Source organism: Vombatus ursinus, unplaced genomic scaffold, assembly GCF_900497805.2.
Source record: "Vombatus ursinus unplaced genomic scaffold, bare-nosed wombat genome assembly UNPS02009062.1, whole genome shotgun sequence".
Lineage (NCBI taxonomy): Eukaryota > Metazoa > Chordata > Mammalia > Diprotodontia > Vombatidae > Vombatus > Vombatus ursinus.
In genome coordinates this window covers 80,734-107,368 of record NW_020948840.1, presented here as the reverse complement: position 1 = coordinate 107,368, position 26,635 = coordinate 80,734, and the positions used below count along the sequence as shown (strand labels likewise).

Below are 26,635 nucleotides of genomic sequence, written 5' to 3'. Positions count from 1 at the left end.
ATATGACAAAGTGATGTCACTTAACCACACTGGCTTAATACGTGCCATATGACAATATACTTTGCTCTGCTGTGCTATGATATACTTTATTATGCCATACTATACTATATATGTGTTAGTACCTTGCATTACCATATATTGTTCTATGCTATATGATGTGTACTACTATGGTATCTTATGCTCTGCTATATACTATGTTCTATTATATTTTATGCATACTGTGTACTATATATTTTATATAATACAGCATAGCATAAAATGGTTTACTTGAAGTGAAGCAGAAGTGGACTGGTGGCCTTATTTTCCTTGTTCTTTTTCATTAGCATGGTGTCCATGAACTTAGTTTTTTGTTTTTATAGATGTAATTTTTTTTTTCATTTAACAAAAATCTGTTTTCTCTCTCCCACCTCTCTTGCTGTCATTGAAAAAGAAAGAAAAGCAAAAGCCTCATAGCATATCTGCATAATCGAGCAAACAAATTTCCTACATATGCCATAACCAGAGTATGTCTCATTCTGCACACTGAGTCTACTATCTTGTTGTCAGGAACTGAGGTAGCATACTTCATCACTGGTCCTCTGGAATCAAGATTCTGCTTACTTAATCCAGGAAAAAAAACCTTCATTTTCTATAGATATTTTTGTATACACACATACACATGTTCTCTCGTGCATATATACATATATGTACATACATACATACATACATACATACACATATAATGGAAGCAAATTTTAAAATTCGTGGAGACTGGTGGGGAAGTATTTTCACAGTAGTAGCAGGATGACTTTTTCCAAGGCAACAGCTAAATTTCCCAAACAATAGTTTTTCTTTGGTTGTTGTCTTAGGTTAAAAGATTCTTTCCAACTCTTGATCCTGTCTATAAGTCCATGAATCATTATTGTCATTAAAAACATTTCTAGTTAGTTGTCTACTTTTATGGTGCTAAATTTAGGTGGTCTATGAAGTTAGATTTTTATATAGTAGTAATAATAATACTAATTTAACTTTAAATTATTTCATTTAAGCTTCAGAGTAACCCTGAGGAGATGATGCTGTTATTATCCCCATTTTACAGATTAGTAAAGAGGCAAAAGGTGACTTCCTCAGAGTCACACAGCTAGTGTCTGAGGTCACATTTGAACTCAGGTTTTCCTGACTCTAGGCCAGCACTCTATCCACTGTGCCACCTCGCTGGCCTTTGAAGGGACTTTGAGACTCTGTTTTTCAGTGTTTATGGCATCAGTTACTCACACTAACATTTCTTTTAAAGGGTAAATGTGAGAAACGAGTGCAGGATGTGATAGAGCGATTTTGGGATTTCATTGATCAGCTGAGCATCAATACTTTTGGTAGGTTCTTTCCTGGACACTATTTTCGTGTAGAATGTTGGAGAACTTTCACTATTCTTGGAAGACTAATTATGGGGAGAGGGTTAAGTGCTTTAAAATTTAAAAAAAAAAAAAGATTCACTATAGTAACAAAGAATTATTCACCTATCCTGCTTGATGTATCATTTAAAAACCTGACAGTAAGATTTATTTTTGGATATATACCTTTGTGGATAATCAAGAATTCATTGTATATATATATAGAGTAATTCAGGGAAAGTGTGCATTTTTCAGACTAGAATCATAAGATTGAAAAAGTGGAAGCCTCTTATTCACATCTATCACAAATCAGTTTGATCTCTTCAAATAAAACTGTAGTAATATAGATTTGTCATTCTATGTGGGTCAGGGCTAAAACATTGTTTTCCTTTCTAAAATAATATATCCCTATAAATATAATCCTATTGGTTGTAGGACAATGTGTAATCTAATCAAGAGCCACTTAATTTTACTAACACTAGTTGTCATTAGTTGATATTTAGTCAACTAATTTTCTAGGAACCATGGCATATTGTTGGCTTCTGGGACTTTATATTAACATGTAACCCTCACTGAATAACACAGTCCATATTCTATAAGGATTGACCTCTTGAGCAGTTGGTACCAGTAACAATCTGAATGAGCATCAGCCTTTTAATGCTGTATAGCTAGTGCCTCAACGAACTTTAAAAGTACTTAGTTGCAATGAGATTTTCAATTTATCACGTTCTTCATATATATCTTCTCAATGAAGTACTTCCATAATAAAGAATTATAGGTCTGATACTACTATTGATAAGGAAAAAGCCTAACTAGCTCACACTGTTTTGGGATTTGTCAAACACTGACACAGGACATTTACAGTTTTTCAAATTATTCACAGGGAAGTTTTTAGCAGACAACATTGTTGGTTCAGTCCTCGTCTTTTCCTTAATTTTGTGGATTCCCCTCAGCATTCTTGTCCATTGTGTGGTAAGTCACAAGTCTTTAAGTGATGATGAATTTAATTTTGATTACAACAGTCTACTACACTTTATGAAGGATAGGTGGAATTTGATCTTGGCAAAATACTGTGCAAAACTTTCCCCCAATGAACCTTGAATGTTACTGGGACATTGCTTCTCACTGCTTTGACCTTGTATTAGTCAAAAAATGCATTTCTTTTAAGAGTAAATCTTAGTAAGAATCCAGTTAGACTACTCTTATTTTGCAAAAGAGTACTGTATTAACAGTAGATGATTTTGCATCTTAGTTTAGTTTTAAAACACAGCCCTTAAGCATTAGGGGACCCTGATAAAGTGGTCCAAAGAAATATTTTAAAGACCACCTAAGTATAAGCAGAGATACCTCAAGCAATCATCTCCAAGTTGTTATCATCTAGTTCTGGATGTACTAAGTCAATCTAGCAATAAGTGCATCTTGTTCCCCTTGCAATAAAACTTTGAGGAACTCAAAATGCTTTTCAGATTGCCTTCTATGTGGGATAGCAGGTAAGGAGGCAGTATTTTCTTCATTTTAGAGAGACCTAGCTCTCTTGACTTGGGCCCACTCCATAACTCCTGCTGTTCTTTTGTTTACCCTTCAAATAGTAATTTTCATTATGTTCATCACATTTTAAGTGGGGCAGATGCTTTTTACAGCCATAAAGCAGGCACTTGCCAACTACCAATAAGAGCATGAATTCTGATTCTTAGTTCTATAAAAATACAGCATAGTTCAGGAAAGGCTTTTTATGTATCTGGTACCCATATGAGCTTTGTGTTTTGGAAAGACTTGTTTTGGGCGTTTGATTCTTCCACGTAGTCCATTCAGCACAGGACTGGCTGCTCGTTGAAAAGGCTGTGGAGGAAGTTAGAAGCAGGAAGGTGTAGGTATAGGGATGGAAGGGAAGTGGTAGTGAGCAGGGGTGTGCAGGCATAGCTACGTTTTGGCGACTCTTTGGCAATGTGTACATACCTACAAAATCAATGACCTTTGCTGTTACCGTTGAACTGTCTTGTGCTCTGAATACATTTAGCTAATCCCACTGAGAAAATACTTGAGGAATTGCCTTGAACCCTCTTTTCTACATCTCCCTGTTAATTCCTCCAGCCCAACACTGCCTTGCATTATTATCATGTTACTGTACCAGAGAACAACACATCAGTAAAGCTTCTAGAGGCCTTTGTCTGGAGAATAAAAGGGTGGATTGAAATACTGACATGAAATCTTACCTGTGGTCACACTGTACCCTACCAAGATAATGGTACAAAAGCTTTTTTGTTGAAATGCTTCACATTTGCTGGTGGCAAATGATTTAAAGCTTTCTCCAGAGAGCCATTCACTCACTGGGCCTGCTGGTGGTTTGACAGTTCTGAGCATTCCTTTTAGCATCATGGAAATGTCCTAAATTGGGGGTGGGCAGAGAGATTGCATGTATTGCTTAATTTTGTTTGAAGAAATGTTTTCTTAGCTTAAATTTATCTTCTAGGACAAGAAATTGGATAAACAGTATGAATCTTTGTCTTTGTTTCACCCCAGTGTAAGTATGCCATGTACATGGAGAGATAATAGATCTTTGGTGCCCTCTTACCTTTTTCTCATACTACTTACATTGGAGTCAGTATTTGTGCATCTCTGTGCCCTTGCTTACAGTGCTACATGATTAAAATGCATTCCATCCCCTCACCTCCCCCCATCTCTATTGAAATTCTACTAAATCTTGCTTAAATGTTATCTCTTCCATGAAGTAAGTGAAGGTCGCATCAGACCCTATCATAGAAGCATTAGTATAGTATAGAAGCATAATACCGTGGGGAAAGTACCAGATTTGGATTCAGAGAACCTTAAGTACTTATGTGATTTTATACAGTCTTATAATACTTAAGCAAGTCACTTAACCTCTCTGGGCCTCATCTCTAAAATGAAGAGGGTTTAACTAAATGGACCAGGTCCCTTTACTTTGAAATCTTTAATTCTGAGAATTTTCCTTTAACTTGAATGACAAAGCTTCAGATCCATCGCAGTGCACAAGCCAGAATGTTGATATGATTATCCTGAAGATAAACATTTAGCTCATATACTTAGATTTTCAGATGGCCCAGCTCAATAGGGATTCCCCACAATGACTTTATTCTACCATGAATTCCTTTTTTTCCTTTCATGTTAAAATGGTGAATGGAAGTTTAAAGAGGAAAATTTTTCTTAAAGAGACTCTACACTCTTAGATTGAATGAGAGTAAGGAAACGTTTTAAAAATAAAACCTTTTTAAACCTCTCTTTTCAGAATGTGGAAATGCTGAGTAGCATGGACTCAGCATCTGTTCGCATCATCAAACCATTTCCTGTGCCTCAACCCCCTGGTCGACTTCAGCCACTTCAGCCTGCTCCAGTGATGCCCTCAGTGGCTCCAAAGCTGGAGCACCAAAGGATGGACACCATTCAGGAAGACCCGAGCACTGATTCAATCCTTGATGAAGATGCCTTTGAGAAGGATCCTTTCCCAAACAGCAGCTCCGCTGCAAAGTCTTTTGAGGATCTTACAGACCATCCTGTCACAAGGAGTGAAAAGGCATCCTCTTTTAAATTACAACGCCAAAGTCGCGTGGACAGCAAAGAAACAGAGTGCTAGTTTAGGGGTTTTGCCTCCAGCTTTTTTGACTTGCCTGTACAAAATAATTTTTTATGGGTTTAATCTAAAATCATTACATTATTTTAAGGGGCTAGGTAGGAAATGGGACAAACAAGGAAGTGACTTAACGGCAGATATTGGACATGTGTTTGACCTTCCTTTACTGAGATAATCCTCCTGTCTTAGCCCTTTTTCCTTTCAAGGAGGTAAGCTTGTTTTGAAGCTTTTTGGTTTGATTTTTTTGAATCTTTAAAATGTACTTTAACCTGTGGTGCAAAAAGCAGAAATCTAGCTGGATCAGACTGTGTATGTTTGCTTTTTGTAATTTAACTTTTTATTCATAACAGCACTGATTAGAGAGGTGAGATTATTTTTTAAAAACAGACTCTATGGTCCTTTGTATATTGGGAAACATGTAGAAATTATTTGTCATGAGAACTGCAACATCATCATTTGTTTTCAAAAGAAGATTGAGTTGAACCAAAATCTTGTTTTAAGTGATCTAAATGTGGGTCTCAGGTGTTACTAAGAGCCTTTGGCAGATAAGGAGGTCATAAAATCTTAGAAATAATTTCAGTAGTATAGCCCTTAAAATGGGATAAGAGATAATTCAGGTTCACAGGAAGAGGGAACTTAAATATGTTTTTTAAAAACACCCCGTTTCTTTTATAGGAGTCTTCCAAATGTTTAGACCTCATCTGCTGGTCTTCTTTGTGTTCTGTGATTTTTTGTGAATTTCTGTTGCCAAGAACTTTATTAGTAAGTCACTTATTTAAAGGAGTCTGTACCATTGGGCAGGAATCCTGACACAGAAAGCAATAATCCAAATACAAAGTACGAAGAATTCACCAAAAGTAACTTAAAATGTGGTCATAGATCAGTCAACTTATCAAGCAGATAAAAGCAGTCTTTCTTTTTGAGCTTTTTGATCTGTCACAGTTGTGTAAAGTTTTTTTTGATAGAGTTGTCAGTTTTTTTGATAGATTGGCAAATAGATGCTTGCATTACTTGCTGCTTTTGAAAGCGTCCCAGGATCCTGAAAAATTGCCAATTGCTAAATGATTCTACATAAAATCATGTATAGCTAATTTTGATTTACATAGAATAATGGAGTTAAAAGCTGAGAAAGTGCTCACCAGCCAAGATATTTTGATTCAGCTTATATTTATAAAATTAATGGGAATTAACCAAACCTGTGACAAAATGTGTTTTTTGAAGAATATATTTGTTACATGGATTCTTGTTACACTAATACTTGAAACTTGTGCCTTATGGTATTGTTATTGTTAACTGTTCATCATTTAGTTATACTTTTGGAATTTGAACACTGGGGTGTGTGTATGTGTGTATGAAAGTGTGAGAGATCCATATAGTTTCTAGAAAAATATAACCATTTTTTACAAAAATTTTATGACTTTTTTAAAAAGAAAATTGTCTTTGCCTTTCCCCCATGTATAGAATTAACATAAGATGCTCAGCATGGAATTTGTAGCTATGAAATTGGTACTACTTGCCTTAAATTGTTAATAAATATTTAATAACATTAAAACAGTGTTCCTAATTCCCAATACCTTGTAATTTACATAAGAAATTGCAAATGTTAATGGTAATAAATAAATTTGTCCAAGACTATAATAACCAAACACTAGAATTACAGAATGTCATTGGCACTTTAATGCTTTATAAATCAAATGCCAACTCATATTTTATGTAATTAATTAATGGTCGCCATCTCCTAGAAGAAGGTGTTCAAGAAGACTGTAATCATCTTTCAATGCACCTATATCCCGCCATTGAGGAAGGATGAAAGGCAGTGAGGCTGCTTTCTTCTCTAGCAAAGGCCAAAGATGTGATGATAGAAATTCATTTCCCTTTGGTGATAAATGTAGCCCATCTGATAGATATGAAGAGAAGTCCTATAATGAAGAGAAGGGGAAAAACAAAAGGTTTACAGTTGTCTGAAATTGAGCTATATAACATTTTGCTATTGCTAACATTTTAAAAGCTGCTGTTTACACTAATGACTTGATTTACAAAGATTCAAATTCTGAAAGTCAAAGATATTTTTTGTTCTAAAGAGAAAGGGCCTATCATGGCCCTTATGCTGCATTGTGCAGAAAACACTTAAAGCATTAGTTGGTTATTTATTAATTAGTTCTAGCATGCAGCTATGGGGACAGGGCAAAATATGTCCAGTTTTTCTAACTATGTAAGATTCTTTGTTCCTCTCCCATCTTTTCCCAAATGCCACTCAATCATACTCCATTGGACCTGTGACCTTATCAGTGTAGGCACTGTATTTTACAATAAGTTTGCTACAAGGGGTCTACCCAATGTGCTGGGGACCTTGTTTTCTATATTGCCTAGATACCACTGAATCACACTGGTTATGTCAGTTATTGAGCTCTCTCTCGCTATAAATGTCTTTTTTACTCATACATTTCTTAGATGGTATATTTTAAACTTTATAAACCCTAATTTGCAATAGGTTATGTTGCACTGCCCTTTCGGTGGTCTTCAACTTAATTTCTTTGAAGACTTTGAAGTGTTCTATGAATTTCAGCCATATAACATCACTGGAATAATAATGTTTAAAAAGATGGGCCTTTGTTTTGGGGTCGTTAAAAAGAGCTTTGCAATTCCCAAATGCAATCCAGCCCACCCTCCTCTTCCCATTAAATTCTGGATTCACTTCACTGGCAATTTTCAATGTCTGTCCAATATAAATATTCAAATGTATTACTTCTGTAAGTTGTTATCCTGCCAAACGATACCTCTTTCAAATCTCTTGAAGTACTTGAAGGTAGCTATTGCCCTCCCAGTGTCCTCCAAACTAAACATGGCAACACACACACAGCCTTCAAACAGTTATCATATGGCAGTCCCTGGTGCCGTTTCACTATTCCACTTGCATTTTTCTGAAAGTCTTGTGGACTATCAATGTCCTTCCTAAAATGTGGCATCCCCAACTCAAGACAGTACTACAGATGTAGTCTACCTAAGGCAGAATCCAGAGCATCATTTTGCTATTCTGGAAGCTGTGCCTTCCTAATGCATGCCTTCTCACTGGTTTTATTGGTTGCTTTACTACACTGTTAATTCATGTTGTGCTTGAAGACTTCTAAAAAACTCCAGTATTTTTCAGTTACATTGTTATGTAAACATAGTTTTCCTTCCTGTTATACTTGTGAAATTCATTTTTTTGGTTTTTCCTCCTTCTCTTAAGATTTATCCCTGTTAAATTTAAAATTTTCTCCACTCTCATCCCCATTTTATTAAAACTTTACTAAAACACCAGATTCTGTAAATGAACTTTAACCTTATCTTATCCTGAGTCATTTCCCTTCATACTATTTCCCAGCCATCGTCACATCATGCTGCCTACATTCCAGCCTTCATCCCAATCTCCTCTCCAGTGTAATCTTAAACTCTGTCCCTGGGACACGAGGGTCTAATAGGCAAGCCTTCGCCTTGCCCAGAACCAGGCTTCCAACACAACTTGCTGTTCATTTCCATACCATGCTGCTGCTGCTGCTGCTGTACTTATCCCCCTCTCCAACATGCTTTCCAGTTCTTTATGTGTTGTTCCATTAAAATGTTAACTACCTTGAGGGTAAGAACTGACTTGCCTGTACAGTGCCTGGTACATAATAAGCACTTAATATAGGCTTTATCATAAATTTGGTTCTGTATTCTGTTCTTCCGAGATACTTTTTTCCAAGATGCTATCCCTTCAGTTTTGCATCAGCTACACAGCTGATGAGGATGCTATCTAATGTCTTTATCCAAATTACTGACAGGTATGTTAAACTACATTGGGTCAAACACTGCAGACCAATCTAAATCTAGCCATTCAATGAGATCCAAATCCACCTAACTGTACTAATGTCTATCCCACATCTCTACATCCTTTCCAAAGGAAGAGCAAAAGATGTAGGTCTTCGACATTGTCTCACACCAGTTTACTAACCTTTTTTGATCTGGCATGACAGTATGATGAAGCCATACTAGTTCTTTGTTATCATCACTTATTTCTTCCCCCTCTATTTAAATTTTATTTTTATTTTCAAATCTGTATTCTCTCCTTTTTACCTCTCTGTCACCTCCTCCCCCCATTAAGAAATCAAGAAACTCCTATTATAGTTAAGCAAAACAAAACAAATTCCCTCATTGGCTATGCAGGAAAAAAAAAAATCTGCTCTACTGAGTCCATCACCTTTTCTAACAGGTGGGACCTGGAATTGTGCTTGGTCATTGTGCTGCTTGAGGTTCCTAAGTCTTTTGAAGCTGTTTGTCTTTATGACGTTGCTATTATTGTATAAAGTGTTCCTCTGGTTCTGTTCACTTCACTCTATATTAGTTCATACAAGTCTTCCCATGTTTCTTTGAAACCAGGAGTTGTTTCTTATAGCACAATAATAGTCATTCCATACATATCAAAACTTGTACAGCTGTCCTCCAGCTAATACATATCCCCTCAGTTTCCAGTTCTTTGCTGCCACAGAAAAAAGCTGCTATAAAATTTTTTGTACATATGAGTCTTTTTCTTCTTTCATCTCTTTAGGGTATAGAGCTAGTAATGGTATCATTGGGTGAAAGTATGCATAGTTCAGTAGCTTTGGGGGTAGTTCCTAATTGACTTCTAGAATGCTTGAATTCAGCTCTACCAACTGGGCATTAGTGTACCTGTTTTCCACAACATTTGTCATTTTCTGTTTTTGTTCACTTCGCCAATCTGATGAGGGTAAGTCAGAGTTTGTTTTAATTTACATTTCTCTCATAATTTAGAACATTTTTTATTTTTTTTAATATGGCTTGAATTTCTTCCTCTAAAAACCTTATTCATATCCTTTGACCATTTACCAATTGGGGAATGGAGCTTATTCTTATAAATTTGCATCAATTCTTATAGATCTTAAAAATGAAACTTAACAGAAAAGCCTACTATAAAGATTTTTCTCTTCTTTATCAGTTCTCTTATAATTTTAGTGAACTGGTTTTAAGTTTTATATAATCAAAACGGTCCATTTTACCTTTTGTGATCCACTCTCCCATCTTGTTTTTATCATGTTCCATCTATAGATCTGACAGGTAATTTCTTCCTTGTTCCCTTAATTAGTGTATGATATTACCCTTTATGTATAAGTCACATACCCATTTGGAGCTTGTTTTGGAATACAGTGTGAGATGTTGGTCTATACTGCTTCTGCCAGACTACTTTCCAGTTTTTCCTTTCTGCTGAATAGTGAGATTTTTGTCCCAGTAACTGGAATCTTTGTATTTATCTAGACTACTATGTTCATTTGCTTCTATATATTTGTATACATAATCTGCTCTGCTGTTCAATTACTTCTTGCTTAACCAGTGCCAAATTATATTGATGTTTAATACTTTATAATAAGGAATTTATTATGCCAGTGGGATAAATGACATCATGGCAACATAATGATTTATTATCCCAGCTTAACATGTAACTTATCACTCAGTTATTATATATCATGTATCCAGTGGCATTATAAATGACATATTATAATGTACTAAGCTATACACAGTGCACTATAATATGTAAAATGCCACATCACAATGTATTATGTTATACTATGCAATCCCATGCTATGCTACGGTATACTATATACTGTGCCACAGTATATTATTCTATACCCTCTTGTATACTATGCTGTACAATATAATATATAATACTTTAATATACTATATTATGTTATACAGTAAAGCATGATATATAGTATAATGGTATGTATGGGATAGTATAGCACAGTATATTATAATGTGGCATTATGAGTCTATTAAATGTCATATAAAACTGACACAATGCATTTTCCAACATAATGCTATCATGTCAGCTTAATGTCATTTATTTCATTATAATATATCACTTGACTAATAAATGCCATAAAATAATGTACTACACTATGCTCTGCTATTCTATCTTATCCTTTCTCAGTCCATGCTATGCTGTACTATACTACACTTTACTACTGCTGCTACTATTTTATACTATACTGTATATTTTTTATTATAGTATGTTACAGTAAAGTATAGCACAGTATAGCTGGTACCTTAGCATATACTTTATATACTATGTGTTGTTAGTCATTTCAGTTGTGTCTGACTCTTCGTGACCCCATTTGGGGTTTTCTTAGCAAAGATAATAAAGTGGTTTGCCATCTCCTTCTCCAGGTCATTTTACAAATGAGGAAACTGAGACAAACAGGTATAAGACACTTGCCCGAGGTCACACAGCTAGTAAATGTCTCAGGCCAGATTTGAATTCCGGTCTTCCTGACTCCAGGCTCTATCCATTGCACCACTTAGCTGCCCCATATCATATGTTAGAGTATAATATCTAGTAAAACAAAGTATGCAGTATGAAAAAAATACAGCACTAGATGCTGCAGCATAGTACAATAGAGCTTAGCATCATGTTGCACATCACAGTATAACAGTCGAGTAAAATAGGTTGGGGTACAGCACAGTATAGTATAGACAGTACAGGAAAAGTGAGTATAGATAGCCAAGTACAGCCTAACAGCAGCATTGATGGTGTTTTCTAGTACATTCTAACATGATCTGGTGACACTGTGCTCTGTACAATGCTACACTGTCTGTGACGTGAGGATACACTATCCTACAAGCCACAATGGCTGCTCACTTTCTTTGACGCTGTGCCCCATAGTGCTGCCCTGCCCTGGTCTGGGTTCATGTAGACTGCTTTACCCTACACCATATATCACTCACCTGCACTATACTGTATTACACTACACTCTTCTATCCCATCCTATCCTGGTCTGTGATATACTAGGGAATGCCATGTTATGATCTTTAAGGCACATACTGTTCTATATGCTATACTCAACAATAAATTGTTATGCTGTGCTTTAGTATATTATGTTATAACATGCTATGCTTTATTAGTTTGGCATTATGATATATCACACTGGCTTAATAAATGCCATATGCAATGTTAAATAGGATATATTGTATATAATAATGAATAACATACAACAGTATATAGTACAGCGTAAGATAACATAGTATAGTCTACTATATATTACATAGTAAGGAATGGTACGTGCTATAGCATAAGCTAATATCACATAGCATAGGTATGGGTACCAAGCATAGGAAGCCTGTGCCCAGAATCAGCTGCAGTATAAACATCAGAGCCATGGAGGGAGGCTCCCAGAGGAGCCATTAAAATAACATTTACTGTGTATGTGTGTTTACGTGTACCCTTATAAATATATCAGTGTAATTAGTACTTAAGTACCTCTTTCTATATGTGTATGTATGTATATATACACATGTATACACACAGTTACACACATATACAGAAATGAAGGGAAACCTTTAAATATGAAAAACAAACAGGTATATAATATGAAGGCACCACAGTCACTGTCATTAGTTTGTTTGGTCACATTTCTTTCTTTTTTTGTGTGTGTATGAGGCAATCGGGGTTAAGTGACTTGCCCAGGGTCACACAGCTAGTAAGTATCATGTATCTGAGGTCACATTTGAACTCAAGTCCTCCTGACTCCAAGGCCGGATCTTATCCACTGTGCCACCGAGCTGCCCTGTGGCCACATTTATCTTAAAGCACCCCTTCTGGGCCTAGTGGAAATCTAGCTAATCCTTCACTGCTCTCTCAGCTTGTCATTGGGACATAGGCAGTTGAGGCACGTTGTAACTTAAATCGGTCCCCTGCCTCACACCCAAAAATGAGGGACCATTATACTTCCAGATGGGATCAGTAGCAGTTCTTTGATGAAGATACATACTTCGTAGTACTTATATAGAAGGATATATATACACTGTCACAGAAGCTATGGGAGGAAAGAGTAAACTAGGAACAAGGGGTGGTAAGAGTCAAAATTCAAACCTAGCTCTTGACACCAAACACAGGGCTCTGTTCACTAAAGTATGCTGCCTCAAGAAACTAGGTCTTGTCTTTTTTATAGGATAATCATTTAATATCCCAGATTTTCTAGTGAAATTTCCTGTTTTATTTCATTTTCTATATCATAAATGCTTCTTAACAGATTATGGAGAACATGACTTGAATTATGTCAATCCAGGTTAAGTATAAACAAATTATCCTACCTTGTTATCCTTTTGCATTAGTGTCCACAGGTCAAGGACGTCTGTCCCACAGTTTTGGCCCACTTGCAAACAGGCTTTGGCATATTCTCCAACAACCAGATTCATTCGATTTAATTTGCTGCCTGAGGTAGGAAAATGCAGATATCAAAATTCAAACCACCCATTAAATGACAACTATATCCAAGAATAACTTCACTTTTGTCTAAGATAGTAGTCTTTGCTAGCGTATGTAGAGATTCAAGTGGGAGAGAGCATACCTATTGACTGACTTTCGTAGTCACAGTCCTAAGAGTTAACTGCAGAGCTAGCGTGCAAACCTGATTTCTAATACATTGTCCTTTACTACAAGATAGCTTCCAAAGATATGGTCCCTGCCCCTATGCCAGTGGAGAGCAAGGGAGAGGTTTTGAAGGTTTTTTGTTTGTTTTTTAGGAAAAAGTGTGGTCCCATGATCAAAGTGAGGTGTCAAAGGCTACCGTGGAGAAGAGCGATCCCATTCTCTAGGTGAAACTTGATTAAAATAGGCAGCCAAAACCTGAACAGAAGAATCCAAAATGCAGCTGGAGCTAACAAATGCACCCTGACTGAGGACCTCAGTGTTAAAGGGCAAATGAATCCCTTTGTCTTGCCACAAAGAGCTGTGGAAAAGAGTGATTCAGCTAAATTTCAGATGACTAAAAATCACAGTAAGTGATACTTATGTATCCCTTTACAATTACATAACAGTTTTATGTATTTTATTCATGTGTTATCAAACATTCAGCATAGCCAATGGTGTAACTTAAGGCTTGCCAAAAACAAAACGTATTTTTTTTACCTTGAGCAATACACTCCTTTTCCCAAGCTGATTCACAAAGAGGAGGTGGTGTTATAAGAATAACTCTACTTTCAGGAACATCTACAGACTTTAGATACTGTATCATGTTCTCTAAATTCTCAGCATACTCATCCAATGGAACGTGTTGCTGGGGATTCTCATCTGTTCAAGGGAAATGTTAAAATATTATTGACCAAAGCCAAACTATTCACATCTTCATGCAAATAGTCTAATTTACTCAGTCACTGAAAAGGTCTATATATACCACTCTTCCAAAATGAACACAAAATCATCCTCTCAACCTCTAGTGCCCGTCCTCCCAAACTACTTTGTATATATTTGTGATTATTTACTTTATATTTATACTGTATATATTTACATATATTCTTGTCTCCCCCAAAAGGATATAAGCTCTTTGTGAATAGGAATTGCTTCAGTCTTTGTGCAGCATATTGTATAGTTTAAAAAAAAGGGAGTAAAAAGAGAGGAGTAACTCATTTTAGGTATGAAACATCAGATAAATTGACCTAAAAATTTTCCAGAGTTCTATGAATTCTTTCAATATAAATGGTACTTTCAGCAAGTCAGCTGGGACTCCTTGTATCCAAGTTGCCCAGCTGGCCTATCCTGAATACCTGTACCATAATGGTAACGCATGCAGTCAACCCCATCTAGGGAGTCCCTGCTTATAAGAACAAGATACTGAGAGTTGGTCCTGTGCCAGTTGAAAAATGGAAAAAGTATTTTTAGAAAGCTAACTGGGGGGAAGGGCTAAATGTCAAAATGGATTGAAGTTCTTTTTTACTGTATCAAGCAGTTATCTCTTCTGGGGTGGGGGGTAGCAGTGAAATGAGAAAAAGGAAGCAGAGTGTAGTAGAAATAACACTTGGAGTGAGACCACCTAGGCTTGAATCTCAGCTCTATTTACTACCTGTGAATGACAGAGCAAGTCACTCAGGGCCCCCTCCTCTAGTCCCTTCCACCAGTCATGCTGGAGAAAGAGAGCAAGGCCCTTACACCTGACAGGCCACCTCAGGCCAAATTCATACCTAAACCCTGCCGGTGGCCATTGCTGGGTGTAGGGCTACCTTGCCCTATGCCAGCTACCCTGGAGAAGAACAGGGCCACCTGTACTAGGAAGATCTTGGCCAAACTTAGAACTAGGCCCAGTGACTTCTCCTACATCATCCTCATTTAATTTGAGATGAAGGAACAAATCCAAACCCCCTCTCTGTAACACTGCTTGGAGACTGAGCTGCTCTCCCCATCTGCTACTCACTCTCTCTATCCCTGTAACAATTATCAGTGACCTCTTAAATGAAAACTGCTCCCTGCCCCCACCTCAGGCAGATCTCACCATGTCCCTAATCCATCACTACATACCCTCTGTACCTGTTTTGTGTCAGCCCCTTCAACATTTGTCATATTCTTTTGTCATCTTTGCCAGACTAATAGGATAAAGTAGAACTTCAGTTATTTTTATTTGCATTTCTCTAATTATTAGTGATTTAGAGGATTTTTCATGTGATTATTGATAACTTGGATTTCTTTCTTTGAATGCTGCCTATTTATCATTTTTTTTGTCATGGGTAATGGCTCTTAATCTTATAAATTTGAACCAGTTCCTTAGATATCTTGGATATTACCTTTCTCAGAAAAACTTGTTGCAAATATTTTTCCAGTTACCTGTTTCCTTTCTAATTGTTAAATTAGATTCATTTGTGCAAAAACATTTTAATTTTATATAATAAAAACTATCCTTTTTATTTTTCTGGGATCCTCACTATTATTTGTTTGGTCAATGAACTCTTTTATTCATTGATTCAAAAGGTAATTTCTGATTTCTTCCTTGTACCTCTGATTTATCCATTTGGAGCTTATCTTAGTGTATGGTGTGAAGTCTTGTTCTATACCTAATATCCAGTCTGCTGTGTATCACTCCTAGCAGTTTTTGTCCAATAGTGAGAAGTGATTCTTTGGGTTTAATAAAATATTATGCTACTGTGTTTGCTTCTGTATATTACATACTTAATCTGTACTATTGATCAACCTCCCCCCACTTTTTTGGACTAGTACCAAATTGTTTTAATGATTACTACTTTGTGGTATGGTTTTAGCCCTGGAATTGAAAGGCTCTCTTCCTTCCCACTTTTTTTCATTGTTAGAGGAACAAGAATAAGCATTTATAAAGTACCTTCTAGGTCCCAGCACTATACTAAGTGCTTTTTACATTTGACCCTCACAAGAACCCTTAGAGGTAGGTGCTATTATTATCTCCATTTTACAGCTAAGCAGAGAGTGATAAATGACTTGCCTAAAGTCACACAGCTAGTTAAGTATCTGAGACCAAAGATGAACTTAGGTCTTCCTTACTCCAAGCCTAGCACAGTATCTACCACACCACCAGCTGCCTCATTGATACCCTTGATACTCTTGACCTTTTATTCCACCAGATGAAAATATTTTTAGATTTATAAAATATTCTTTTGGAAGTTTTATTGGCATAGCACTGAATGAGTAAATTAATTTGGGTAGTACTGTCATTTTTTATTTTATGTGACTCATTACTGTTACTGTTTCTGCAATTATTTAGGTCTGTATTTCTGCAAAGAGTATTTTCTAGTTAGATTCATATAATCCCTGGGTGACTCTTGGTAGAATTAATCCCATTATTTTGAAATTTCTCTTTTTAGCTCTCCCTGCTGGGATTTATTGGTGACATATAGGTATGCTCATGTTTTATGTGGATTTTTCTTAGGTCCTGAAAATTCAATCAAGTTATTATTTCAATTATTTTTTAGTTAACTCTCTTCAGATTCTCTGAACACACAATCATACCATCTGCAAAAGGTGATAATTTTGTTCCCTCCTTGCCTTGTTTAGTCTTTCTATTTTTATTCTTGTCTTACTGCTATAGGTAGAATTTCTACCACTGTTAAACAATAAGGGTGATAATGGACATCCTTACTTTACTCCCGATCTTGTTATAAACATCTCTGTTTTCCATTACATAAAATGTTTGCTCTTGGATTCAGATAAATACTATTTATTATATTGAAGCGTCATTTATTTCTATGTTTTGGTTGTTTTTTTTTTACTTTTTAATAGAAATGAGTATTAGATTTGGTCAAAAGCCTTTTCAGTATGGACTAATGTCATATAATTTTTATTACTTATAGTACAAACATGGCTTATTATGTTTATTCTCTTCCTTATGTTGAACTACCTCTGCACTCCTGGCATAAGTCATGCATTCCTAGTCATAGTATACAATCTTTCTAATATGTTGTTTTATTCTACTTGCTAATATTTTATTAGAAATTTTTATATCTGGTATCAAGACCATATGTGTATCATAGAAAGAGGTTTTGAAGGGTACTTTATTTTCTTACTATTGAAAACAATTTACATAGTAATTAAATGTTCTTTAAATGATAGAATTCATCTAGGCTAGCATTTTTTTTTCCTTTGGGAGTTCACTTATGGTTTGTTAAATTTCTTCTCCTGATAATTGGGTTATTTCAATAGTTTATATGAATTCTTCTGTTAATATGGATATTTTATATTTTTGCAAACATTCCTCCAAGTTACCAATTTTATTAGCACATAATTAGGAAAAAGTTTCCAATAATTTCCCCTATTTTCTCTTCAATCGTTGTAAGTTCTTTTTTATTTTTGATACTAACAATTTGTTTTTTGTCTCATTTTTTCAAATCAGCTTAGCAAATTGGTTATTAATTTTTAGAAAAACTAGATCCTAGTTTTATTTATGAATTCAATGGTCTTTTAGCTTTCTATTTATAAATCTCTTCTTTAATTTTCACAATTTCTACCTCAATATTTAGTTTGAGGATTTTTGATTTATTGTTGTTCCAAGTTTTTTAAAATCATATGCCCAATTCACTAATTTATTCTTTTTCTCTTTATTGATGAAAGTGTTTAAATACATAAATTTTCCCTTCAGAATTACTTTAGCTATATCCCATGAGTTCTAGTATGTTATATCATTATTGTAGTTTTCTCTGATGAAACTTCCCTTTGTTTCTATAATTTGTTCTTTGATCCACTAGTTCTTTAGAATTAGGCTAGTCCCCAGTTCCTTTTAAATTCTCTCTTTAATGGATCTTTATTGAACATAATTTTATTACATTATTAGGAAATGTGTTAAATGTTCTGCTTTTCTACATTTTTGGTGAGGTTTTTATGCCTGAATACATGCTTCACTGTTTACATTTTATAGGTGGAGACAACATACACAATGAGTATAGATATAAGAGGATATAAACAAAACATACACAAGGTGAGGGGAGGAGGAGGAGAGGAAGGTAGTCCCAGTAGGAGAGATCAGGACAGGCCTCCTGTAAGAGATTGTATTTAAGTTCAACTTTGAAACATACTAAGGATTCTAAGAGGCAGAGGCAGAGGTGAAGAGGGAGTACATTCCAAGCATGGGAGGCCACTTGTGCATAGGTATGGATGGAGATGAGAAATGTGTGTCATTTTTGAAAAGTAATTATAAGACCAGTGTGGCTGGGTTGCAGAGTGAATGAGGGGAAGTACTATATAACAAGAATGGAGACAAATTATGAAAGATTTTAAATGCCAAAAAAAAAAAAAAATAGGTTGCATTTTATACTAGAGACTAGTGGGACACATGAGTTTTATAAGCAGTAGTATGGCACTGTCAGACTTAGGCTGTTAAAAGTGTATCACTTTGGCAGTTGAGTGGAGGATGAACCGGAGAAGGGAGGGACTTAGGCAGAGAAATATCAATTCTGTCAACAAACTGGGTAGGCAGAAATGTACTAGAAAAAATTCACATTCAAGGCAAAAGAGAAGTGTAAAACGGTATTGGAAAACTCATGATGACTTATATACAAACTTTTTTACTAACATACTAAGCAAATACTTCCCTCTCCTCCTCATCCCTCCCCTGCAAAAAAAAAAAAAATGGTTACAGATACTTTGTGAGATAAAAATGGATAGAAAAGAGGAAAAAATCATTACCTTTTAAAGCACTGTCATTAGCACCAAAGAAAATTGTAACTGCAACGACATTTTCAGCATTACTACTTTTCCTGATTAATCTTCGAAGAATGATTTTACCCCATCTGGTGTTGTAACCTGAAAATCCACGATTTAGAACATCACATTTTCTGAAATAAAGTTAATTAAAAAGAAAAGAAAAAATATGAGTAAAAAAAATTACTGATCCATTTAGCAAATCTTTAATATGACGGTGTACAATCTTGGCATTACTGATATCCTATTATCTGGTTATATATGGCTCAGTATGAGCAGAGTAATAAAATGAATAAATGACATTTAAAGAAATAGTTTAAAGGCCAGGGTAAATATAGTAGATTCCCACTAGAATATACTGGGAGACAAAAATGTCATTCTTTTTTTTACAATCTACTACAGTGAGATACATAGTAGTAATTGAATGGAAAGAGCATGTTTTTTATAGGTTGATAACTTCGGTTTGAATCTTGGCCCTGCTACTTGCTATGGATATGATCTTGGGAAAGTCATTTAACCTTTATAGTTTTCAGTTTATATATTTGAGACAGGAATTCCAGTTCAGGCTCTGATAATTATTTGGGTACAATCATGGACATGTAACTTAAGTTTACTTGTATAACTCACCCGACAGATTGTTATGAGGAAAATACTTTGTAAACCTTAGAATGCTATATAATAATGTCTAGTGTATTCACTACTAAAGATGACAACTACAACTCTCTCTGAATTGTTGAGAATATTTATTAGGGTTATTTTAAATGACAAAAAGTAGGGGGCAGCTAGGTGGTGCAGTGGATACAGCACTGGCCCTGAAGTCAGGAGGACCTGAGTTCAAATCCAGCCTCAGACCAAACACTTGACACGTACTAGCTGTGTGACCTTGGGCAAGTCACTTAACCCCAACTGCCTCTCCAAAAAAAAACAAAGTAGATTTCTGATTTTTAAAAATGGTAATATTGAAACTTAGTTGACTAATCAAATTCTGACAAATAGTAACTCAAAAAATGAGACCGGTCCTTAGGTCCAGTTTCTTGGCTTCTTTGGGTAGACAATCCTCAAACTCCCTTTTAACTAAAACTGCATTTTTGGCCATCTTATAACAATCTTAATACTTATTCTTCATAACTTTTTAGTTTTACCTTTACACAAAGTGACAAGGGAAACCTTTTTGCTAAACTGAATTGTCTGTTCTTTCTTTATCCACACAATCCTTTCCAGTGTTAATAAGCAAAGACACAGTACCATAAATTGAGAACTAGAATGGTCCTGAGAGGTCATTTTGTCCAACCTCTACATTTCACAGAAGAAAGTGAGCCTCAGAGGGACAATGTGACCTGCCTATGGTTTTATGAGGGTTTTTCAATTTGTAATTTTATGGGTGAAAGGAACTCCCTGGTTAGAAAGCTCCCTTTATCAAAGCAGATCTTCAGCTGTTCTAAAACTTATAATATCACTGAGTTGCCTGACTCATGAAGAGACTGAATGAGTAGGTCCCCAAGGCAGTGTGTGTCAGAGGTGGGGCTTGAATCTCAGTTGCGATGCTTTTTTGCCTCTTACACAAGCATTAACAGAGCTAGGATTTGAACCGGAGACTACACAGAGATTCCAAAAAGAGCACATTTTTCACTATACCATGTACTCTTTGCCTTAATGAAAGAGCTATGTCTTTACAATTTTCACTAAGATATAATCATATTTTAAAGTAATAAACACCAAGATATAATTAAAGAAACTACTCTCACCTGGCTAGCTTGTCAGCCAGTGATGCTCCCCATCCACCCTGATGGAAAGAAAACTGAAGAACAAGTTATAATTTTAACCATTTGTCAGTTATTTATATATTTAATTTAAAATTTTAATGAAGGGAATTTTGATTGATAATTCATAAGATTCCTTTGAACTGCCAATCTCTTCTGCTGACCCCCAACATTTCATTTAAAAGTCATTTTTGGTTGCCATAGTAATACCTCAGAAGTAATCTCAGTTTTGAAGTGATTTTCCTTCCTGTGATGATTAAGAGATTTCAGCTTCTCTACATTTTATGAGGGTAAATAGAAGTGTTACTTATCTCAAAAAGCAACTTTAAAATCTATATCCTCTATCCATAGAGATTGCCTATAAGTTTAGTGAGAAAGCAGACAATTCCAATGACTATGTTAATTTAACACTATAATGGAAAGCATTAGTAGCAAGGAAATTGATTACTAGAGAACCTACCGTAAAGTTGGCTCTACACCTTTGATCTACAAGTTTTTGTTCCTCTCTTCACCCCCCATGCTTGAGATTTAATTTACTGACCACTGGCCATAACAGCATTGATTTAGGGTTGTCAGTCTATGAACTCATTCACATGGATGGCCCCTCCAATGATAGAGATCACAACCTATCCATTTCTGTCCTTCCTCACTTATGCAATAAACATTTCATAAACCCTTTACTATGTGCCAGGCACTGTGCCAAGTGCTGGGAAACAAAGAGAGCAAAAAGCCCCTGCCCTCAAGGAGCTTGTAGACTAATGGGGGAGACAACAAGCAAACACATATGTACAAACAAGGTATATACAGGCTAAATGGGAAATAACTGAGAGGGAAGGCATAGAATTGAGAGGTCGAGAAAGGCTTCCTGTAGTCACATCCTCTCATGAACTGGGCAGGGGATGAGCTTAACAAATGTGTTGGGGGCCTAACTTGCTTTCCCTTGCCAGTCTGAGGATACCAGTAAATGTTTAATATATAAATAAGAAAAAAAGAATTTGTAATTTTCACCTTTCCTAAATTTAAGTTAAAAAAATTAATAGACACTGAATTGATAGTCTCAGAAGAAAATGTATATTTCCTTCTGGGCCATTTTATTTTAAAGTCAGGCAGTGTAACAAGTGCAATAGGCTACAATAATTAAATAATAATACTTATAACAACAGCTAACATTTATATAGCAGTGCTAGGCACTGAGCATACGCACTTTAAAACTATTACTTCATTTGAGCTTCACAACAACCCTGGGAGGTAGGTGTTATTATTATCCCCATTTTTCAGATGAGGTAACTGAGACAATGAGAGGTTAAGTGACTTACACAGGGTCACATAGCTTAAATGTCTGAGGCTAGATTTGAATTCAGGTCTTCCTGACTCAGGCACACACATAGGTAGAGGCCAGCATCCTCATATACTAGAGTGGCGATTTCCTTAGTATCAGTGGATGCCCATAACTAAACAAGTTCAAAACCTTTCCTAATGTGAAAGGAACACACTGTACAGAAAATTATATTGCAAGAAATACTTCAGATGGCCTTCAATCATCTCTCTGTTCCATATTCTTCATTATTCTCTGAAGCACACTTATAAAGGGTCTTGTTAAGCATTACATATGGGAGAAGTAAAACATGTCCTAGACAAATAAATTCTACCTGTGACAGAAGACATCAAAAATGTAATCAACATACTGTGGATGACTTTGGAAAGGTTTATATAGTTACTATTTTATTCAAAAATAAGGTCTTCAGGAGGTAGGACCCCTGCTGATGAATGCCCAGACTCCTAGGGTAAGCTTGCTAACAGTAAACAAACTGGGTATATGTGAGTAGGAGGGGAGTGGGGGGAGGGGTCAGCAGAGATATTTATAGGTTAGGAGCTTTTAATTTTTAAATGAAGTTCGAGGGGCAGCTAGGTGGCACAGTGGATACAGCACCGGCCCTGGAGTCAGGAGGACCTGAGTTCAAATCTGCCCTCAGACAAGTAACGCTCACTAGCTGTATGACACCGGGCAAGTCACTTAACCCCGAATGCCTCACCAAAGAAAAAGTTTTAAAAAAAAAAAAAGAAATTCAAGAAGCTACTCTGCTTCTACAGGACTTCACCAGGTGAAGAGTCCTGATTCTAAGAGAGGAGGAGTGGCTTGACAATAAAGGAGGAAAAGGGAGTAGGAAGTGAAGGGTTAGATTTTTGTCTATGACTATAACAGAATGCTGTAATAAGGGGAAATAATTCAGGCTGACCCACAAGGTTACAAAACAGAAAAAGGAGGCAACAGAGTTGCTGATAAACTGCAGGGCTGTTTGTACAGAAGACCTCTGGATGGTTTCAAAAACAATGTGTTCAAGATAAGAAAAGGAATTGTGTCAATTATGTCAGCTGGGAAGCAATGTTTGGTAAAGAGAAGAAGCCAGAGTTATTTGATCAAAGATATAAAAACTGAGGCAACTTAGGGGGAATTTTTTGGTCTCTTGTGCAGGTTACCTGCATACATATATTTGGCCTACACGAATGCATTCTGGCTCCTGCATGTGACAATCAATAAACTTTTACTTAATTTGAGATAATTTCTGCCTCCTGATTTTTATGACCCAACAGAAGGAAAGCACTCAGAAATACAATCCTACTCAAGGCAAAGATGTTAAAGAACATAGGAATTACTGCTGAGGAAGAAAGTTCAAGAGACAGATGGGGACACTAGTAGAGAAGGGGCTAAGGTAGCAATGGAGTGGTGCAAAAAAGAGAACACTGACAAAGGGACAATTGAAGGACATGGGAATACGGGGGAGTTACCTGGTTCTATGGAATGAGACTATGGGTCCTTGTGGGTGAGGATATAAGGAGGGGGTAACTGGGATCCTGTGGGGGCTGGGGGAAAGATGAAGATACACAATGCAGACTGGGCTCCCAGGTACAGTGGGGAAAAAAAATGGAATCAGAAAAATCGAATTAGAGTGCCAGCTCTGCTACTTGCTACCTTTGTATCTTTTGACCTTATTGTTGTATGCCTGTGAAACCTGGAGTGCCAAGCCGGAAAGGAATCGCTTCCATTTGAATTGTCTTAGGAAGATCAAGATCACCTGGCAGGATACAGAGGTCCCTTCTTGAACTAAACTGCTAAGCCATCAGACTCTGCTACAGGGAGCACTACTCCGATGGGCCGGCCTCACTGTTCGAACGCAGAATGTAAGATTGCCAAAAAGACTATTTTAAGACTCAGTAGGCCAACTGTTCACATGGCTGTCAGAAGAGATGACAGGCCACTCTCAAGAACTTTGTAATTGATTGTGTGACAAAGAAGACAATGGCACAGGTCTGCTCAGCATGGCATACCCTCATCAGAGAAGGTGTGAGCAAAGCAAAATTGAAGTAGCTCAAAAGAAACTCGAGATGCGCAAATTTGAAGAATCCACCCCAAATATTCACATGGATTATTTGTGCCCGACCTGGAGTAGAACATTTGAGCTCGTACTGGTCTGATCAGCCACTGTTGGACACATTGAAACTTGATTCTAACATAGTGATGTCATTTTGGTCCTCTTCCAGAAGGAGGGACCTTTTGGCAAATTAATCTTTATCTACAAAAATCGGGTGGAGGTGGGAATGAGGGATGGGAAATGAGTAGTGTGGAGTGTGCTGGATTTGCAGTCAGGGAAGACCTGGCTTCAGATTCTGCCTATGACACTACTTTGAGACTATAAGCACGTCTTCAAACTGAATCTGTTTGCTCATCAAGGATAAGAAGGTCTGCACGATCTACCCTGGTCCATCCCCAGTTGTTCAGTGAGGATGAAATGTATGTGAAGAGCCTTCTAAACCCGCCGGGCTGCACAAATGTCAGCCATCATTGTTACTCAAACAGTCGGTCTATTTCTAAGGTCCCTTCCTGCTGTAAATCTGATCCCCGGGGCAAAAGATGTGGAAGGAAACCTATGGGGTCAAACCAGGGAGAACAAGGAGCCGTGGGGAAGAGAATGGGGTCTAGGATGAACAGAAGAATTATGTGTGAGTGAAAAATGAACATGAGATCCACGTTAGAGTTAAGAGAAGGAGTTTGATGAAGGTAATGGGCATAATGCGAGGCGATTATAGAGGTCATGGATGGGACCCATGAGATGAGAGTACGATGACACAACCGCGGCTTAAGAATACAAAATTTTAATGACCCAAGACATGAGAAGATACCTCCCCTCTTCTTTGTGGAGGTGGAGGGCCATGGACAGCGAGGCGTCACAGTGGATAGAGTGCTGGGTCTGGAGTTAAAATTCGGCCTCAGGACACTAGCCGTGTGACCCTGGGCAAGTCACTGAACTCTGCCTCAGCTTCTTCATCTGTAAAATGAGCCGCAGAAGGAAATGGCAAAGCACTCTAGGATATGTGCCAAGAAAAGCCCACATGGGGTCACGGAGAATCGGGCACGACTGAATAACAACTGAACAACAAAAGGCCCGCGGCGTGGAACACTACACCCTTTTTCCACAGGCCGGCTTAGCTTTTTTAAATTCTCGGAAGGAAGCAGCTCTTGGGGGGGGGGGGCGGGGAGGGAAGCCGCGGGAAATGGAGGCGATCTAAAACAAGGGAGAAGAACGGCCCAGGAAGGCGGGATCCTGGGAAGGCCGCGCAGTACCTGGGTGATGGAGTCCCCGAAAAGCAGCACCTGGGGCCAGCGCAGAGCGCTTCCGACTGCCTCCACCAGAGAGCCCGACATCCTGCCCAGTCAAAGCACTTAAGCCCGGATGTGCTTCCGGTGTAGACGAGGCCCGCTTCTGGCCCCTCTGAGCCCCACCCCCTGAGCCCTTGAGTCCCGCCCCGCCGCTCAGAACCCTGCCCCCTCCGAGCCCTCGAGGCCCGCCCCCTCCCGCTCTGAGCCCCGCCCCCGCCCCTCTGAATCCTTGAGGCCCGCCCCCGCCCCAAACCTTGAGTCCTGCCCCGGGCCACGCCCCCACCGCTCCGAGCCCCTCCCCACCCCACCTGTTCCAAGCCTTCTCTGACCCTTGATCAACGTAGCCCAGACCACTGCCTGTTCTGTGCCTCACTGCAACGACTGCTCTGAGCCCCTCCCAGGCCCCTCTTGAGCCTGGGCCCTGTTCATCTTTCACCCCTTCTGGGCATCTTTCTGCACCGCGATCTGAGTCCTCAGTCTCAGAGGGCGTGGGTTTACGTTTCCCCTCTGTCGCTGTATGATCGTGGGCAAGTCCCTTGTCTTTTCTGGGTCTCGTTTTCTCCTCGTTCAAATATCCCCATCAAATGAAACGAGGAAACTGAGGCCCTGGGGGGGGGGGTCATCCAGGGCAGCCGATGGCAGAGCCGGTGTTAGAGCCCTAGACCTCGGATTCCCCAGCCACAGCTGCCTCCTTATCACCAGGACCTTCCATTCCTGTCATAACTTTGGGGGTGGGGGGTCGCGGGAGGGGGCTCAGTCAAAGCACTTAAGCCCGGATGTGCTTCCGGTGTAGACGAGGCCCGCTTCTGGCCGCTGTGAGTCCCGCCCTCTCCCCTTCATTCTCTGAATTCACATTGGGCGATTGCTTGGAGCCAGGGGTGAGGGCATGCATGCACGACTCAGGCATTATAGAGGGCTGGAGGGTGGGGAGAGAGAGAAGGGATAAATAGTATCTTCTTTATGTGCCGCATAAATAATATCTTACCTGTTAATTTCAGCAAATCCTGCCCCACTAATTCTGTGTACTGCACAGAATGTAAGGCACACCTTTGTAATGGTTCTGTACTAGATGTTGCTGACACTTGGGAAAGGTTTAGAACCTGTTTTGTTGAAGAGCATCCACAGATGTTAAGTAAGAAATCTGTTTAATGATTTTAACAGGGACACTTAGTGACTTTGTCACTGTGGGGAAATGTACTTTTTCTTCTGAGTTTAGATCCAATTGGTGCACATTAGTTTTTGAAACAAGTTTAGAAAAGATGAAAATGACAAGCTCTT

The 26,635-nt window shown here is 37.8% G+C and overlaps 2 protein-coding genes across 2 annotated transcripts in view; one reads left to right on the top strand and one right to left on the bottom strand.

Annotated features, from left to right (window-relative positions):
* Positions 1-6,529, top strand: part of ADAM17 (ADAM metallopeptidase domain 17) — a 55,788-nt gene extending 49,259 nt beyond the window's left edge. The window contains exons 16-19 of the mRNA XM_027850326.1: positions 1,274-1,352; positions 2,254-2,342; positions 3,841-3,891; positions 4,636-6,529. Of these exons, the coding sequence (XP_027706127.1) occupies positions 1,274-1,352; positions 2,254-2,342; positions 3,841-3,891; positions 4,636-4,980 (564 nt within the window). The 3' untranslated portion in view covers positions 4,981-6,529. The remainder of the gene's footprint in view (positions 1-1,273; positions 1,353-2,253; positions 2,343-3,840; positions 3,892-4,635) is intronic.
* Positions 6,530-6,631: 102 nt separating this feature from the next.
* IAH1 (isoamyl acetate hydrolyzing esterase 1 (putative)) lies at positions 6,632-25,443 on the bottom strand. Its single transcript, XM_027850327.1, has 6 exons — positions 25,322-25,443; positions 20,686-20,738; positions 18,926-19,074; positions 13,919-14,080; positions 13,102-13,223; positions 6,632-6,896 (listed from the first exon to the last, which is right to left on the bottom strand). Exons 1-6 carry the CDS (start codon positions 25,400-25,402, stop codon positions 6,699-6,701), a joined length of 765 nt encoding a protein of 254 aa, XP_027706128.1. The 5' UTR covers positions 25,403-25,443; the 3' UTR covers positions 6,632-6,698.
* Positions 25,444-26,635: the final 1,192 nt, after the last annotated feature.